This window comes from Hibiscus syriacus, unplaced genomic scaffold (assembly GCF_006381635.1).
Source record: "Hibiscus syriacus cultivar Baekdansim isolate YM2019G1 unplaced genomic scaffold, ASM638163v2 tig00111231_pilon, whole genome shotgun sequence".
NCBI classification, from domain to species: domain Eukaryota; kingdom Viridiplantae; phylum Streptophyta; class Magnoliopsida; order Malvales; family Malvaceae; genus Hibiscus; species Hibiscus syriacus.
In genome coordinates, this window is record NW_024063027.1 from 146426 (window position 1) to 164420 (window position 17995).

General features: G+C 35.2%; 1 protein-coding gene and 1 pseudogene across 1 annotated transcript; one reads left to right on the forward strand and one right to left on the reverse strand.

The window, feature by feature from the left end:
- The first annotated feature begins 1280 nt into the window (after positions 1-1280).
- On the forward strand, positions 1281-3025 carry LOC120156539 (chaperonin-like RbcX protein 2, chloroplastic). The gene is made up of 5 exons (XM_039167849.1): positions 1281-1694; positions 1880-1971; positions 2250-2307; positions 2580-2645; positions 2744-3025. The coding sequence occupies exons 1-5, from the start codon at positions 1395-1397 to the stop codon at positions 2867-2869; spliced, it is 642 nt and encodes a 213-aa protein (XP_039023780.1). The 5' UTR covers positions 1281-1394; the 3' UTR covers positions 2870-3025.
- Positions 3026-6032: 3007 nt separating this feature from the next.
- On the reverse strand, positions 6033-17610 carry LOC120156541 (annotated as a pseudogene).
- Between the last annotated feature and the right edge of the window lie 385 nt (positions 17611-17995).

Below are 17995 nucleotides of genomic sequence, written 5' to 3' on the forward strand. Positions count from 1 at the left end.
ATTTCTCTGATAAGATAGCCTAAATCCACTTAGGGGCTCTAAATTCAATTTCTTTGAAACACGTAACATTAGAGTTTCATAAGTTAAATTTTTTAATGACAGTTTTAGTTGAAGATTCATGGGTAAAAGCATATATTGTAAAACACCATGAACATTCTCCCATGACCCTCCAAAACACAAATCTATCCAAACATGATCAACATTAGATGATTTCATGGTTGTAAATTAATTTACTAAACAAACGAGCTGCGAAACTAAGACCTGTTGCCGGATGGGGAATGATGTAGGAACGGATATAGGAACGGATGTCACCGGAGAGAGTGATAGATGGAGATGGAATGAGTTGCGATTTAGGGATTTAAGTTATGAGTTGTTGCTGTTGCGTAGATATATACCCAAAAAATTTGTGTTGCGAAACTAAAACATGTTGCGAACTTTGAAAATCGCATTGCGATTCTGTATTATCTCGTTGCGATAGTCAGAATCTCGTTGCGAAAGTCAGAATCGCGTTGCGAAAATTGGTATCGCGTTGCGAAAGTCAGTATCGCGTTGCGATTTTGTATTATCGCGTTGCGATAGTAAGTATCGCATTGCGATTTTCCCAATTCGCGTTGCGATTTACTTATTCGCATTGTGAATTGGAAAAATCGCAACGCGAAATTGGAAAATCGCATTGCGATAGTCATAATCGCGTTGCGAATCTGGAAACTGATTTGCGATAATGGAGATCGCGTTGCGAATTAGCGACCGCATTGCGATTTTGTTGGTCATTTTGGCAAATCCGGAAAAAGTTGGTTAAAATCGTATATTATATAGGATTTTTGGTCACTGAAGTTATTTTCTCTTTATTGAATAGACTAAATAATAAAATTAAATATTATTTTCTTAAAAAATTGAGTTTAATCATATATTAATAAAATTCTAAATATATTCTACCTCGAAAAAAAAAGTAAGTACGAAGTTAAGCCGGTCATAAGGAAGAACACCTAAACAAGTTGAATACTGAAACTATGAAGATTGAAAATTGAAACAGCTCATTTAATTGACTTAGGGTTGATGAATTTAACACGTTTGAAGACCAAAGATTCATTGAATCCCAACAAGATTCACACAAGTTGCTAAACCAAACACAAGCCTGTGGTTTCGTGCCTTGAACAGTCAAACCGAATTCAGACAAATGTGGACCTCAGAAACTTCTGGTTAAGCTTCACCTTGGCTTTAAATCCACGCCACATTCTCCACACGTTCCCTTCTGCACAAACAACACTTGCCATCAAAACTCTCTTTCCTTCCCATTAGTTTAAACCAAAAACACCGATCTGGTCATTGGGTTTTCTTACTTTTTTCATTTTTTTATTGGAACTTGTCGTTTAGTTTGAGGTGATCAGTTGAAGATGGCGGGGGGTTTATCTGTGGTGGGTTCTTCGGTTATGGAGTCTCACAGCAGTCCATGTTTGTGCTTGGATGCACTCCCATCCACCACCAACATCAACCTCAAAAGAAAGCATGCGGCTGCAAGGCCTGCTTCTTTGGAATTAGGCAGCTCGTTTTTGGATTCATGGCCTCATCGGAGGCTGTCCTCCAAGACGATTCTGAGCAAGAGTTCCTGGAAGCAGCAGCGCAAGGACCGTAGGCTTGTTGTTGTCAGTGATTTGGGAGGGCAGTATGAAGATACTTTTGGTGATGTTAGAACGGTGAGATTTCTGCATTTCCTTGACATTGCCATTAGATGAGATAGCTAGTACTGGAAATACCTGAAGCATAATTCATTCTGAAAAATACACTAATCGATGTTAAAACTGAGTTTCAAACACCGTGCATCTAAATGTTGTTAGATAAGGCAATGTTTATTGATATGAAAATGGTTTTTTGCCTGCAGCAATTACTCAATTACTTCACATACAAGGCAGTGAGGACTGTTCTTACTCAGCTCTATGAAATGAATCCTCCAAAATATACATGGTTTTATCAGTAAGTTGCATATCTGGTTTTAACCCATTCTCTTTTTGCTTCTGATTAACACTGTGGCTTGCTATGATTGTGGCAAACTGTGTTACGAGTAAGAGGCGACAAATGAACCCGAACTTGAAGAAATTCAAGTTCAAATGCGTTTAAACTTGAACTCGAAAAAGCCGAAATCCGAAAAGTTTAAATATGATTCTAAGCACTGGAAATTGAAACAAAATGTGGAGATTAAAGGAAACTGTGTGATTATGATGTTGTTGGTAAATTGTGTTCCATATTGTCAGGTATGTTGCATCAAATGAGCCCAGAGATGGCAAGCTCTTCTTACGGATGCTCGGCAAGGTAATTTCTTCTTTATGTATTATCATTCTGTTTATCAACATCATGATATTGTCGTTATCATTCTGCCACATCTGTTCTTCGAAGATTTTATCAGCCTGTTACTAGATAAAAAAAGAAATCATAACACAATATTTATTGATTAAGCAAACTTGATTATCCGGTAATTTTCAACTAGTAGACTTAAACCAGAATGAATTAGAATACGAACCTAATATTAGAACAATGTAATATCAAATTCAAACTAGCTGACCTCATGTATATGGCATTCATAGGAGAATCAAGAGCTTGCAGAAAGAGTGATGATAACACGGCTTCATCTGTATGGGAAATGGATCAAGGTAAATTAAACATCTCTTACTAGTTTTTACATTTAGTGCTGTAAAAAAAAAGCTGCAGTATCTCCTGACATTGTATGCATGCATGTATGTTGGTATAGAAATGTGATCATGCTCAAATATACAACGAGATTTCGGAAGAGAACTTGGAGCTGATGCGCGAGCGGCTAATGGAAACTGTAGTTTGGCCCTCCGATGATATCAACCCGGAGAAGAATATTGGCTGAGGGATGCATTTGTAGTTGTTTTAGAATTTTCTTTTTCTTTTAATTTAGCCTTTGGTATCCATCCTTTCTGTAGAATCACCATGTTTGGTCCCAAACTATGTTTTTACGTGTAGATTGAACTCTTATGAATTGTATATAAATTATGAATATTACCCGTCATGTAACATTGTTTTATCAAAAGAAGTAACTCGGGGATTTGGGATCCATGAATGCCAAACTTATTCATTCCATCAACGTTGGCGTTGGCTATGGTATTTAGTGTGTGTCATACCTCTTTTGGACTTCTTTACAAAAGATCTCTTCCGTAATCTATACTAGATTGTTTATCCGCCATTATTCTTCTGGAGTTAATCTTCGGAGTTCCATAACCTTGGACCACTTACAATTTCTTAACATGAGTCCCTGTGATCTGCTAGACCTAAATTTATTATTTGAAAATCATATCCATTTGTCAACTTACGGATCATCATCATAACTCTAATCCTAATATCAATACTAAGGGTCTGTTTGTTTAGCTGTAATTGGTTTTCAAGAAAATGAATTATTGGAATTTGAATTACTGTAATTTGAATTACTGGAAAATGAATTACTGGAATTTGAATTCTGGAAAATGAATTACATTTCTGTAAAATGAATTACATTTTTGGAAAATGAATTACATTTCTGGAAAATATCTGGAAAACATTTTATGATGTTTGAAAGATGTTATTTAAACATTTTTTCGGTATATTTTAGTGAAATAAAATTTTATAAATTATATTAATTATTTATTAAAGTAATAGTACTATATTATATTTTAAAAATATTAATTAGTATATTTTAATATCTTTACTAAAATATTATTGAAATATATAAATAATATTATTCATTATTAAATATAAAAAAATTTATTATATATTAAAATAAAAATAATATCTATATTATTATAATATAATTGATTATTTTATAATATTAAAAATATATTATATTATTATAAATATTAATAAATATTTTAAATATTTTAATAATTAATATTTTGATGAAAATGATATTAAAATATTTTATTAATATTAAATTCATAAAATAAAATTATTTTGAGTATTTTTGCTTTGAAGTGAAAAGTTCGGAAAATGACTTACGGAAAATGAATCCGTAAGTCATTTTACAGAAAACACAAAGGAAATTCTGTTACTAGGAAAATGAATTACATTCCGGAAAACGAATTACGTGAAACAAACACGGGAAAACGTTTTCCGGAAAACGAATTACGTGAAACAAACACGGGAAAACATTTTCTGGAAAACGAATTACGTGAAACAAACACGGGAATTCGGGGAAAACCAATTCCGTAATTCTAATTACGGGAAACAAACAGACCCTAAGAGTCAATATATAAATCATCGTACAATACTAAGTGCAATACAAGGAAAGAGGACTCCCTCTATCCCTTTGAAACTCTCTTTTTTAGCTTTTCACTATTCATCGTCTTCTTCAGCTTACCACTCTCTATTTCCTTCATAGAATCACCGACCGCGACTCCCTATAATAATCGAAGTGAATCGTTATAGCCGTCAAACCCCAATTCTTTCATTGACAATGTCTAATGGTTCAATCAGTTGGTTTAATTAAAGGGTATACTACACCATTAATAATTGTTTCATAAATATAAGTCATTAATCATTGAAGTTTAGACTCTTGTTCTAATCATTGAACCATATATTGTTTTAATTTTATCATTAATTTTTTTGAATTATTTTTTTATAATAAGGATGTTAAATAATTCATTAACGATATGATACATTGTAATTATCTTTTTCATTTTTCTTGTATAAAAACGGTCAACTCATGTGATCATTGTTATCGATTTCACCTATCGCTATTTTGTTTCAGTTTCTTTCTTCTCATTACATCGGTTTTTCATGAAACACACTTAAAATGACGAAAATTCATCTAAAGATTTGATCTTCTAATGCTATGACCTCCTCTTATACTTGAGGTGTGTTGTTCGTCTCCTCAAAAGAAGGGTTTTCACCGTTCGTATTTTCGAATAAAGACTCTAAACCTTTCAAATCTGAGAAAACTTCTAAACCCCAAAACCAATACACCTTCTTATGTTTAACTTCATGAGTTTTGAAGATATTTAAAAAAATCGCAATCATAGGAAACGATAAAACAAGTTCATTTGTATATACGGCGGCCTTAAAAGACACCAGGATATCTGAAATTCAATGGCCAAACGATCCCATGCCATTTGATTGTTAATGATTTAGCCATCCAATAAAAAAATCATTTGAAAATTTTAATAATAAAATTGGAGCAGTTTATAATTTAGTGATTAAAACAAGGCAGACGCTAAAGTTTAGTGACTATGCCTACAATTATTGATAGCTCATTTTACCACTACCAAAGGATAAACTCCCATGTTTCTACTTTCTAACAATAAAGATGCATAAAAAGCTACATGATTATATGATAACGAAAAACTTCAACAGAGTGAATTATCCACTAAAAGTAATAAAGACTTCAAATTTCAAAAGTGTAACAGTTTAGCCAAATGGCAGCTTTCATAAATCGAAAGGGAGCATACTTTAGCGGTAGAAATAGAGAACAACAAAGCTTTCTTCATGGAAGTTAATTTGAAGGGAAATATTATATCTACAACTTCCCATGGTACACTATTAGATGTACAATGCTCAATTGATAATACATAGGTAAATATCGACCCAAACTGTATGAATATCCCTTAAATGCCTATTTGATGTAAAACTGACCGATAACAGCTCCCACTGCTTCAACCGACAAAAAAGCAGTAACCGAAAGCGATGTGTTGTGCCTGCAAAAGAAAAGAATCGCAAATTAGCCATTAGTGAATGGCTTCATTTGTAAATCCAATTATAATAAGTCATCAGTCATCAGAGATGTATTTGATAAGTTCGTTCAATTGTTAATCTAAATGGGAACTTTGCCAATTTGATTAATTATAAACCTTAACCCACTTAGTGTTCTATACTTCTAGGATGAAGCACTTGCAAATCCAGAATAATGACCATTTTCAATCAAAGCAATTAAAAATCAACCAAAAACTCACCAATTTGTTACAAGCCACGGGAGAAAGCCTTGAAAATATCTTACAAAAGAAAGGCGGCAAAGACAAAACTAACGGCTTCAAATCTCTTTGCTTTTCCGTATACGGAGTAATGAATAAACATAGACATGCTTAATTGTCCCCGAAAGCCATAGATTGCCCTAGCACCGTTCTCACACGGAGCTGTACCACAAAAATTTCTTTTAGGTTAACCAGAAAAGTGAAGCCAACAGAAAATATGTTCAAAAGATAAAATGCTAATGACCTTAACATCAACACAAGGATCATTAACCATATTCTTTATCTGAGAAGTTATCCCAGCATTGCACAGTTTATCAAGCCGGCCAGGTGCACCAGGACTCGATGGACAAGTAAGATTCACGATTGTCCAGATAGTTGCTGTGCGTAGCTGGCTATCATCACTCTGCAAAAACTTAATCACAAAATATTGATTCTTGTCACCCATCCGTGTAAAGAGTTGCTGTATTACTGCTTCTTTGTGAAACTCATTACCACTTGCCACATTGCACAGTGCATACATTCCCTACAGGGCAAAGAGTTCAAAATAAGCTAAAAAGAGAAAATTGCAATTAAAATTATAAAATCATGGTGTTTTTATATATTAATCTAGTCATTTCAATTGTCAAGATATGCATCTATGACATCTAAATCCTTTTGACTACATATGGAAACTAAATCAAATCCTTGAACGATACTAGCAAAAATTTCGACAGTCGTTGCACAAATAATCACAATTGTAAAGCTTATTTCGGTGCACAAGCGTATACTTCAATAGACAAAAAACAAGTACATGAAAGCAGTGGCAGATCCAGAAATATTTTTTAGGGTAGGCACACATATGTTAGCAACATAAAATATTTAAATGAGATGAGTACAAAAAAAATTTCAGGTGAACACCGTCCGTAAAATATATAACTAATCGAAGAAAACTCAAATTTCAGGGTGAGCATGAAAATTTTAAGGTAGACACCATCAGTAAAATATGTAATTAATCGATGAAAATTTGGATTTCAGGGTGGGCACGTGCCCACCCTCACCAAGCTGTGGCTCCGCCACTACTTGAAAGCTAACATACATAATGAATTCCTATATGATATTTATCTGCTAATTCATAATATACTCTACATGCATACCATAACATGTCAGATTCCAGTTTCCTAAATAAGGAATACTGGTTGTACTAACTAGGATATTCTGTAAATATGTTAGTGATTGTAATCCTTAACTTTGAGGGATTTATTTTAGGTGAAATATTCCTAGAATCAGTCTCTTTTCTAGTTTAGAGTTTCCTAATTTAGGCTTATTAGGTCTATATGAACCAGTGTAAATTTCCTATGAATGAATGAAAAAAATCAGGTCACTTTTGACATTGTATCACAGCTTTTTTAGCTCGATTCTAGGAGATTTTTCACTCGTATTTTGGCAGCCCCTTCTCTCCCAATTCACCTTTGAACCGATACAATCTGTTCAAAAAGGGCATGGTTGAAGGTATTGAAACCAACAACATTGCGGCTACTTCAGAAGTCTCAAGTAATGGAGGAAATCACTCAAATTCAACTAGTGATTTGCAGAATATCCAGGCAGCGTACAGACTAAATTGGCAGAACTACCTGAGGTAGTCTCCACTGGTATACACTCTTCAACAGGTACTTGAAGTTTAGCTTTTTCAGGTATACCCTCTTCTCAAACTTCTAAAGTCTCGGATATACCCACCAAAAGTTCTTGGATCATTGACTCAGGAGCCACAGACCATATGACCCACTCCTCACAAAACTATCTCATAAACACTCTGTCCTAGTGATAAAAAAATAATTGTTGTTGATGGTTTGGTAATTAAAGCGGCTGGTCAAGGAGATGTTGTAAGCGAAACCCTAACCCTTAAAAATGTCCTCCATGTTCCAAAATTGTTTACCAATCTTCTATTTATCCAGAAAATTACCAAAGATTCTAACTGCAATGATGTTTTTTACCCCACTCGATGTATTTTTCAGGAACAGGGTACGAGGAGGATGATCGGACATTCTAAGAAAATAAATGGTCTATAGTGTTTTGAAGAATCCAATGGGCAAGTTAGTGTTCTAAACTCCTCACCATTATCTTTTCTCTCCGAATCAGTTAAAACTAATAAAGAACAAATTTGGCTCCATCACCTTCGCCTTAATCATCCGTCTTTTAGAGTCCTTAAAATCAAGTTTCCTTTATTGTTCAAGGAGTTAAAAGTTGAAAACCTTCATTGTGATGTTTGTGAACTTGCAAAAAACAAAAGTACTTCTTTTCCAGCAAGCAATAAAAGAACTTCTTCTCCCTTTACTCTTATTCATAATGATATCTGGGGAGCATCCTCTATTCCAAATATTTATGGGGCAGGGTGGTTTGTATCCTTTACTGATGATTGTACTCGTGTGTCTTGGACATTCCTCCTAAAAAAAAATTTGATGTAAGCTCTCCGTTCCAAACTTTTACAATATGATCAAAACCCAATTTGGTGCTGAAATTAAGAGGTTTTGCTCAGACAATGCCAAAGATTATTTCAATCAATTTCTCTCACCATACTTCAAAAAAGGGGGCATCATACATGAATCATCGTGCGTTAGTACATCCTAACAAAACGGTGTAGCCGAAATAAAAAATAGACATATTTTAGTTATTACAAGGGCTCTCTTATTCCAAAAGAATGTCCTAAACAGTATTGGGGGAGGCTATCCTAACTGCTACTCGTATGATAAGTAGGCTGCCTACAAAGGTCCTAGAGTATCAAAGCCCTATGCAAGCTTTAACAAAGCTCTTTCCTAATTTCAATACCTCAAATAACCTTACTCCCAAAATATTCAGTTGTGTGGCCTTTGACCATGTACATTCTCAAAACAAGGGGAAGTTTGATCCACGGGCAATCAAATGCGTCTTTCTCGGTTATTCTTCCACCCAAAAGGGGTATAAATGTTACCATCCTACCACAAAAGAACACTTTGTATATGCTGATGTTACTTTTGCAGAAGAAGAGAATTAATGTACCCATCCTTATCTTCAGGGGGAGATCTCATTAACAGAAGTTAAGGACAAAGATCTCTTCCTCCTTGATTTTTCAACACCTAACCAGCAACCCCTCATTACACACCAACATCCCCTTACTACAGCACCTACCTAGTAGCCCCTTATTACTACACACCAGCCTGCCAACCAACCTGAGCCAGCCCAAGTTGAAGCCATACAACCCGAGACAGAACCTTATACCCCAAAAATACAGCAAAGGATTCAGGATACTACTTGCCCTCTACTGGTTTATTCAAGAAGGAAGGCACAAGTGCGGGTTCAATCATCCTCCTCTCCTATACAACCCGAGGTAATTGCTGCTGAACCTAATCCCAATAATGACAATACCACTACCACTGAAAATCCTGATTTAAATGATTTTCCCATTGCTATTAGAAAAGGAACTAGAACTTGCACAAAACATCCTTTATACTTATTCATGTCATACAAAAACTTATCCCCCAACCATAAAGCCTTTCTTACTAATCCAAACTTTATTCCCATTCCCAAAACTGTATTTGAGGCTTTAAATGATGAGAATTGGAAAAATGCCATGGAAGTTGAAATGGAAACACTTGAGAAGAATAAGACATGGAGCTTGGTGGAGCTGCCAAAAGGAAAGAAATCAGTGGGATGCTGATGGGTGTTCACAGTGAAGTACAAATCAGATGGTTCTTTGGAGAGGTACAAAGCAAGGCTAGTTGCTAAAGGATATACTCAAATGTATGGAATAAACTACCTCGAAACGTTTGCCCATGTTACAAAGATGAACACTGTGAGAGTGTTGTTGTCACTAGCTGCTAATTGAGGATGGAAATTGCAACAATTTGACATCAAAAATGCCTTTTTACATGGTGAGCTTGAGGAGGAAGTCTACATAGATGTCCCATCAGGGTTCAATCTAAATACTAGACAGGTGGTATGCAGGCTAAAGAAGGCTTTATATGGACTGAAACAGTCCCCAAATACTAAGTTTGGAAGGTTTACCAAGGCAATGCTCAAGTTGGGGGTATAAACAGAGCCAAGGTGATCATACTCAGTTTGTAAAAACACTCGTCTTCAGGGGGAGTGATAGCCTTGTTAGTCTATGCATATGACATTATATTGACAGAAGATAATTTGGAAGGAATGGAAGATTTGAAGAAATGCCTAGTAAAGGAATTTGAAGTCAAAGAACTTGGTAAGTTGAAATACTTCCTCGGCATTGAAGTAGCAAATTCTCGGGAAGGAATATTCGTATCAAAGCAAAAATATATTGTTGACTTATTGACAGAAACATGCAAGCTGGGGATGCAAACCAACAGAGACTCCTATAGAGGTCAACCACAGACTTGGAGATGCATTAGAAGAAGCAATTGTTGATAAAAGTTCCCATCAGAAGCTAGGGGGAAAGCTCATACTTGTCACATACTAGGCCAGATATTACTATGCAGTTGGTGTGGTAAGCCAATCCATACACAACCCCAAAGAGTCGCATTTTAAGGCCGTGTAACAAATCCTACAGTACTTAAAAGGCACACCAGGCAAGGGAATCTTATTTAAGGGGAGAAGCTAGGTCTTGAGGCCTATACTGATGCAGATTATGCAGGGTCTAAAGTTGACAGAAGATCAACCTCGGGATACTGTACTTTCCTAGGGGTCAACCTTGTGACTTGGAGAAGAAACAAAATGTGTGGCTAGATGCAGTGCAGAAGATGAATTTAGGGCAATGGCACTTGAAATTTGTGAGTTGTTATGGCTAAAAATCTTTATGGAAGATTTGAAAATCAAGTGGGAAGGTCCAATGAAACTGTATTGTGATAATAAGTCAGCCATCAATATTGCCCACAATCCAATGCAGCATGACTGTACAAAGCACATTGAAGTTGACAAACATTTTATAAAGGAGAACCTTGACAGTGGCCTAATCTGTACTCCTTATGTGTCCACTGATGGTCAACTGGCAGACATACTAAGTAAAGGATCGCCTGGGAAGTTTTTCCAAAAGTTAGTGAGCAAGCTGAGAATGGATGATATCCACTTCCCAGCTTGAGGGGAAATGTCAAATTCCAGTTTCCTAAATAAGGAATATTGGTTGTACTAAGTAGGATATTCTGTAAATATGCAAGTGATTTTAACCCCTATCTTTGAGGGATTTATTTTAGGTCAAGTATTCCTAGAATCAATCTCTTTCCCAGTTTAGAGTTTCCTAAGTTAGTCTTATTAGGTCTATATGAACCAATGTAAAATTCCTATGAATGAATAAAAAAATCAGGTCACTTTTGACATAACAAAATGAGCTTTGCATCATTAAATATAAAAGAATATCATGAGACTTCAGGCAACTTGTCAAATCCAACTAGCCACTATCAAGTCCGCAAAATTTCTCCTCGAATGGCAACTTCTCGATGAATTCAAAAAATCAAAATATAAATAATTTGATGAAAGAGGAAAAGTTTGAAGGTTGTAAGATCTTGAGTGAGACTAAGAGAACTTCCAACTGGTTAAGGATGCAAAACAAATTAAATATGACATCTTCATTCCAGATATGGATGAAAAATTGTAAACAGCTTGTGCAAAAAGTACTCACGATTATAATTCCAAAACAAAATGTTTGGTTCAATATATTGAACTAGAATATAGGTGAACTGATCAAATGAAAATGGCATAATTAGATGTGTACTAATATCTTAGGTTACACCTAGCGAAATATCTATTGGTTACAAAGACAAAAATGAATAAAAAGATGTAATTTTTCTTTTTCTTTTTGGGGGATAAGTAAAGATGTGAGACCTTCAATCCAATTTCAAAGCAATTTTAAATTTTAAACAATTAAAATATAGGATGTTAATAGTAACCTGTATCCCTATCTCAGCTTTTGAAGCACATTGTAACTGTCTTCCAATGGCCCCTAATATAAGGCCATCTTCAGCAAACACGAACTCAATTAAGTTTATACATCCATCAACTAGATTACGAACAAGGGCCAAAGCTTGCTCTTGTACAGAAGGCTCCGGGTCTGCAACGTATTATGTATATTAAGCAGCAACTTGATTTGAACTTGTGTCAACACATAAGCTAGAAAGAAAAATAAGAATTGTAAATCTTATTACCACAGATAAGGCTAGTTAACAATGATGCAGTGAGCTCTGAGAAAACACCTTCTTTCAACCTGTTGTCCGCTTGGAATACAAAATTCTTCAAAGCCCACAAAGCATTTGACCTGACAACTGATTCCATAGACTTTGCTAACTGAACCAGCTGTTTCATCCCTCCACATTGTAAAAAAACAGATTTATGAGTTGTAAAATCAACCACTATATTGCTAACGGCACCCAATGCAGCAACCTGGAAACAAAAAGATTTAATGGACATTAACATCCACCCAATTCATAAGCTATGAGATCTGGTGGAACAAAGTGGATTAGTCGGAAATATTAGATAAAAAATTGTTGTACGGTTAATATAAAAGTTAATCACCACAATGTGGTTCTTAATGATTAATCCTAAGTTGACAAAAACCCCCCCAAATATAGGCATATAGCAGAGGTTGAACCAATATTTCAGGTCAAAATAGTGCAGCTTCAAAACTTACAATACCACAATAAAATTAAGTTGTGGCCATACCAAATTGCATCTCAATTATTTTGTATTGGAAAGTGTGTAAGAGAGACACCCATACAGGTACATATAGCAAGGGAATATTAACACGGAAACGGGTCACTGAACCAGATAAAACATAACTAAAAAAAACAGAAAAAAAATGTAATAAATTCTATCAAATGCCAATATAATTTTACGAAATTAGATATAAACCAAAATCTTTCTTCTAGAATTAGGTTGACCTTACACATTTTTTCCAATGATATGTTTTATATTTAACTGCAATCAACTCAAGTGTCAGAGGCATAGATTTAAGAACGAAATTAGGAAAGCAAAATTTGCTTGAAATCTGATGACAACTGAAGTGTTGACATGTGTAATTTCTGAAGGTTTTTTCCCTTTTGGTTTTGGACAATACAACACATGTAACCTACCAATTATAATGCCACTTCCACAACTTATTACCTGGACAGAAGTCGAAGGGTCAAGGAAAAGCTGAACCAACGGAATCACAATAATTTCATTCATAAAATACCTGCACTCAAATTCTGTATTGGCATTGCATCAGCTATATTTGCATATAAAAGTTAAAAAATATTGCACAATGTGATCACATCACCAACCTTGATTGATCGAGTGACACTTTTCAAACATACACAAGCTGCAGTGCGAACACCAGCATTACAATCAGTTAGTGCATCTGCTACCAAATTCAACACCTATATTATGAGAATAGAAACTTGAATGTAGTTGAAGACACACTAATAAGAATCTCCAATAAGATTTGATTAAGAGAGTGGCCTTTTTTTTATAAGAATTGGATTGAGAGAGTGACTTAAAAGAATCTACAGAAAAATGCATAAGAGAATGCCTTCAAAAAATTACCATGACATTTGCTTCAAGCGAACACAGCAGACATGCTGAAAGTTTGAAATCTAATCTATAACTTGAAATGAACCATTATAGAGTAACCAAAAAATAGAAAAAGAAACCATAAAATCTGTCTGATTGGGAGGTGAGATATACTTTTGGGTACCCATAGACACCTCAGGTACAAATCCAAGATTTCCAGGAGTAAATCTTTTTTTCAAATTGCAGTAACTACTGTTTTGGAACTTTGACGCTACTTTTGTCGTCCCAGCACAGTGTCAAGTGATTCACTCACCACGATTAGAAAGTTCACTCAAGCACAAAAGACTAAAGAACCTTTAGCTTTTTCAAGAAGCAAGAGTAGACATCTATGATGCATTTTTGCTTGAGCTTTAGCATGATGCAAGTGGTGAAAATCTATTTCAATCAATGCTATGAGCAGGTCACCTCCAACTCCATCACCTAACAGTGATAAAGAAATGGTGGCAGAAAAAAAATAGCCAAGGTAGATCTTCTATGCCTGAAATTTCCACTGAACAATGTTTCAGCAATGATGCTAGCGACTTTTTTATGTTAAGAGTATGCCCAAGTCAACTGGATTTAAAAAGATATATTAGCATATGAATCACTTAGAAATTGATTAAAGGGTACTAATTGGATGAAACTCTTGGAACATGCCTTGCATAGAAATTTAAGAGAGTTATAATTAGAGATCCTTATGCATAAAAATCATGTTCTAAAGTTATTCCAGATCACTGCATTGTCAAATATATCATTGACTATGCTCAAAACCAGTACATGTTAAGCCTCCTTACATGTAGAGTAGTTACCATCTCATAAATTGAAATATCGAGATACTGTGTAATAGCACAGGGTAGTTGTTATGAGAACAAGACCATTAAAAATGGCCCAGACTGTCTTAAATTGATTTAATCGTAATTGCACAATACAGAGTTGATGAAACATGTTTTGGTTTGTTTTGGATGGATTTTGGTGTATTTTTCTCCAAAGAACATAAGTGCAATTTTCAGTATGCTTGTTATCAATTTTGGTTTGAAAATGTTTCTCCTTGTTGAAAAATCCATAAAATCAAATTTTTAGCATCCAACATGTTCTTTAAGGTGCGAGGATTTGGTTGAGAGGGTTTTTTTAAAGTGTTAAAACATCTTTCAAGGAAATGCAAAACAGTTTAAATGCCAAGTGTTTTCGAGAGAATCTTGGCTTTTGTTTATAAAACAAACTTGCTAGCACTTTTCTTGATCCTTCTTTGAAGAAGCTTAGGCTTGTTGCCGTGTGGATACACTGGAGGCCAAAAAATTGGGTGTCTCCAAGTCTTGACTTGGTTTGGTCTATCACAAGATTAAGAAATCTCAATCAAGTATGATTCTTTATCACATGGTATTATCTAGTGTTTTACTCGTGACAAATATTGTAAGTATGACCATTGGAGGATTTTGTTTATTTTTTTCTTTATTTTCCACTGTGCAATTGTCTAGGGTTTTGTTTCTAAGCTTACTATTCATTTGAGCATTTAATAGAATCCCTCGTCTATCTCATTTTTCTAAGCATCTCCTATGGTGTAGATTCTACTGATTTTGAAACAACAAAACAGATTCAGTGTGTATAGTTTTTTCCAGATATGTGAAATCAAAAGGTAAACCTGAAACAAAAAACAATTAGATGCACCAAGCTAATGAATTCCAGAAAAAGAAAAAAAACAAACCTTCAATGAGAGGAATTTGGACCTGCAACTCTCCGACTTTGAGCACATATCAGCTAGTGCAAGCAAAATTCCCTCAAAACGTCGGGGATGCAACGAGCCTTTTTGTAAGTGATGGTGTAGATTATCAATAGCATTGGCCTCAAGAGCCAGTTTTTGAAGATCCCCCTTTTGTGCAATTAAAGCGGAGAAAGCAAAAGGAGCCTCATCTCCAACTTGACCAGGGTCGTCAAGAAGCTCAAGTAAAATATGTATTATTTTAGTTTTGATCCCTATATCTTGCAAGAAGTGGGGAGAGGCGTTCCTTATATCAATCAAGCACATGCAAGCTAGCAATCTTGTTCTGGGGTGCCTATCCTTTGCTAAATCAATTACAGAACTCAAAGGTCTTCCAATTTCAGGTCCGGCAAATTTTGATATAACTTCAGGATTATTCCTAAATATTGTGGCTAAAGACTCTAAACTAGCATCTTTCTGACTTAAAGAACCACCTTCAAGAAGATTATTCAGCTTCCTTAGAATACCAGCATCAAACAATGCTTTCTGCTCTACATTTGTCTCACAAGAGCGAGTTATTATGCTTGCACCAAGTCCACTAACATTTTCCTTCTCGCTACTTAGTAGTGTGATAAGGAACTCCATATTTTTCTGTTGAAGGAAATCATACTTTGGTGCCAATTTTGATTGATAGATCATTCTAAGGGCACGGGCACCAGCATCTGCCACCTGAAGAAAGGAAAGTGATACAAGTTACTAAGATATATGTAAAAAAGGAATAGAATGCTCAAGGAAAGCCTAAAACTAGAGTCCTTCCCTTATATGTACATGCATAAGTATGTTATTGGAAATGGTCAAAGGGGCAAAGAATCTTTCTGAAAGTCTCAAATCTGACATTGAAAAGAGAACCAATCACCACCACCTTAGGAGCAGTGATGCTTTCAGAATGAAGACTAATGAGTACACCAATGTGTGACCTACCAAACCATGGTTAAGAAAATTAAACTTGTTTCCTATTGTTTAAGATGGATGACAATGGCGCAGACTGCACCAAAGCACACTAGACAGCAAAAAGGTTTTAATGGAGATAATAACAACATAATCGGTTCTATACGAATTGGAATTGACAAAGAAAACAATGATTACCATATAAGACATCACAACATTCAGAATTTAGATGGTTTGGCTGAGTTGAGTAGACAGTTAATGAGTTAATAGTACATAAACAGAGCAGCCTCCTTTCTAACAATCTTATATAGTGATTTCTTTCTTTCCTTTATGCAATTTATCTTGACTTGTCCATCAAAACAAACTAGCACTTAAATTTTTTTTAATCAAAATGACAAAGAATGTTAGAAACTTATTTCCAAAACAAATAATAGCTCTAATATCTCCCAGTGATTGGTTATTGCATGACATGTTTTAACGCACAATCATTTTTCCTAGAAAAATAAAAGAGTTCATCCTCATTACGGCTATATTCAAAGAAACAGCATATTGAAATAGAATAGATATTTTGGCAGCACGGATGGACGGGGGATTGGGGGGGGCACCCCTGAAATTTGAAATTCTCATAATTTAGGTATTTTCTATTGATAATATGTTTGCCCCTACATAAATTTCTGCCGGCTGTCCCTGATTGGCAGAGACGTTAGCATCTTAACTGGGTTAAGAGAACAATCACGGCATTTAGGAATATAATCTAAATAAGCATATTCCTTTTGAGAGGACATTGATATAAATTCCAATTTCTCCTGCCTCTTTTTGTTGTTTCCAAATTTTCTCAATATGGAATTGATGTCAAGTTACAGAAGAAGCAAACTTCTTTTCTATGGACTAAAGACAAGTTTAAAAAAAATGTAAACGAACTATATATATATATATATATATATATATATATATATATATATATATATATATATATATATATATATATATGGATCAATTAAAGAGGAACAAAATAAAACTAGCGTACAGTTTCATTTTTGAAATCTAGTATTCTCCTTTTTGTTCCATCAATTTCAAATTTACATGCAAAAACTTTACTGTTTAAATTAAGAAAGGTAGAAAACAACCACCTTCTCCTTAGGATTCGCGAGAAGCCGCAACAGATTAGGGAAGGCGCCCCGTCAAGCACAGCTTGAACACCGGCATCGAAGCCACAAGCAAAGCTACCGAGAGCAGCGGCTGACTGGACCATAATGTTATTAGTAATGTTGTTGTTGCAGTTGTTATTTCGTTGACTTCATCTGTTGAATCGGCTAGGATGCCGGCGACGGCGGGGACGGCACCGAGATTGAGGAAGGAAAGCTTCTTGGTACGATTCCCGATTATTTGGTTTTTAAGCTCGCAAAGGCCCTGACCTTGACCTCATGTCGGCGGAGGCCAACCGCGAGAGGAGCTCGCTCGGCCGGTGCTTGTTGACGGTGGCGCTTGGCATGACGGTGGAAGTGGCGGTGGCGGCCCCGGAATTGTGTAATATAAATTTAAGGAGAAACGAAATTTTTGGAGGATTGTGTTTTTTAATATTGGTAAGGTTTTAACTTAAACACGATTTCAACCGATCTTTCCATTTTCCTTTTATTTTTAGCACAATTTGACATTTCATTTTCCCCGAGCAGTACGACCTCCTCCTCAAATTTCACCGTTAGATTTTCACGTACGTCTCTGAACACCATTCTACGTTAAAATTTTACACATTATTTATTAAGATAAAATTATTAAAAAATATTATATGTTCTCAACATTTGAAATGATGTTCAAATCAGTTCTGAAGCAGTTCAAGAAGAACCAGGCACATCAGAACTGAGACGCTCCTCCAGAATTCCTAAATCAATCCAAC

Excerpts from the sequence above, each read along its gene's own strand:
- LOC120156539 (XM_039167849.1), top strand. The coding sequence starts at position 1,395 with ATGGCGGGGGGTTTATCTGTGGTGGGTTCTTCGGTTATGGAGTCTCAC. Across the intron at positions 1,972-2,249 it reads AAATATACATGGTTTTATCA|GTATGTTGCATCAAATGAGC; the intron begins GTAAGTTGCATA and ends CCATATTGTCAG. Across the intron at positions 2,646-2,743 it reads TGTATGGGAAATGGATCAAG|AAATGTGATCATGCTCAAAT; the intron begins GTAAATTAAACA and ends ATGTTGGTATAG.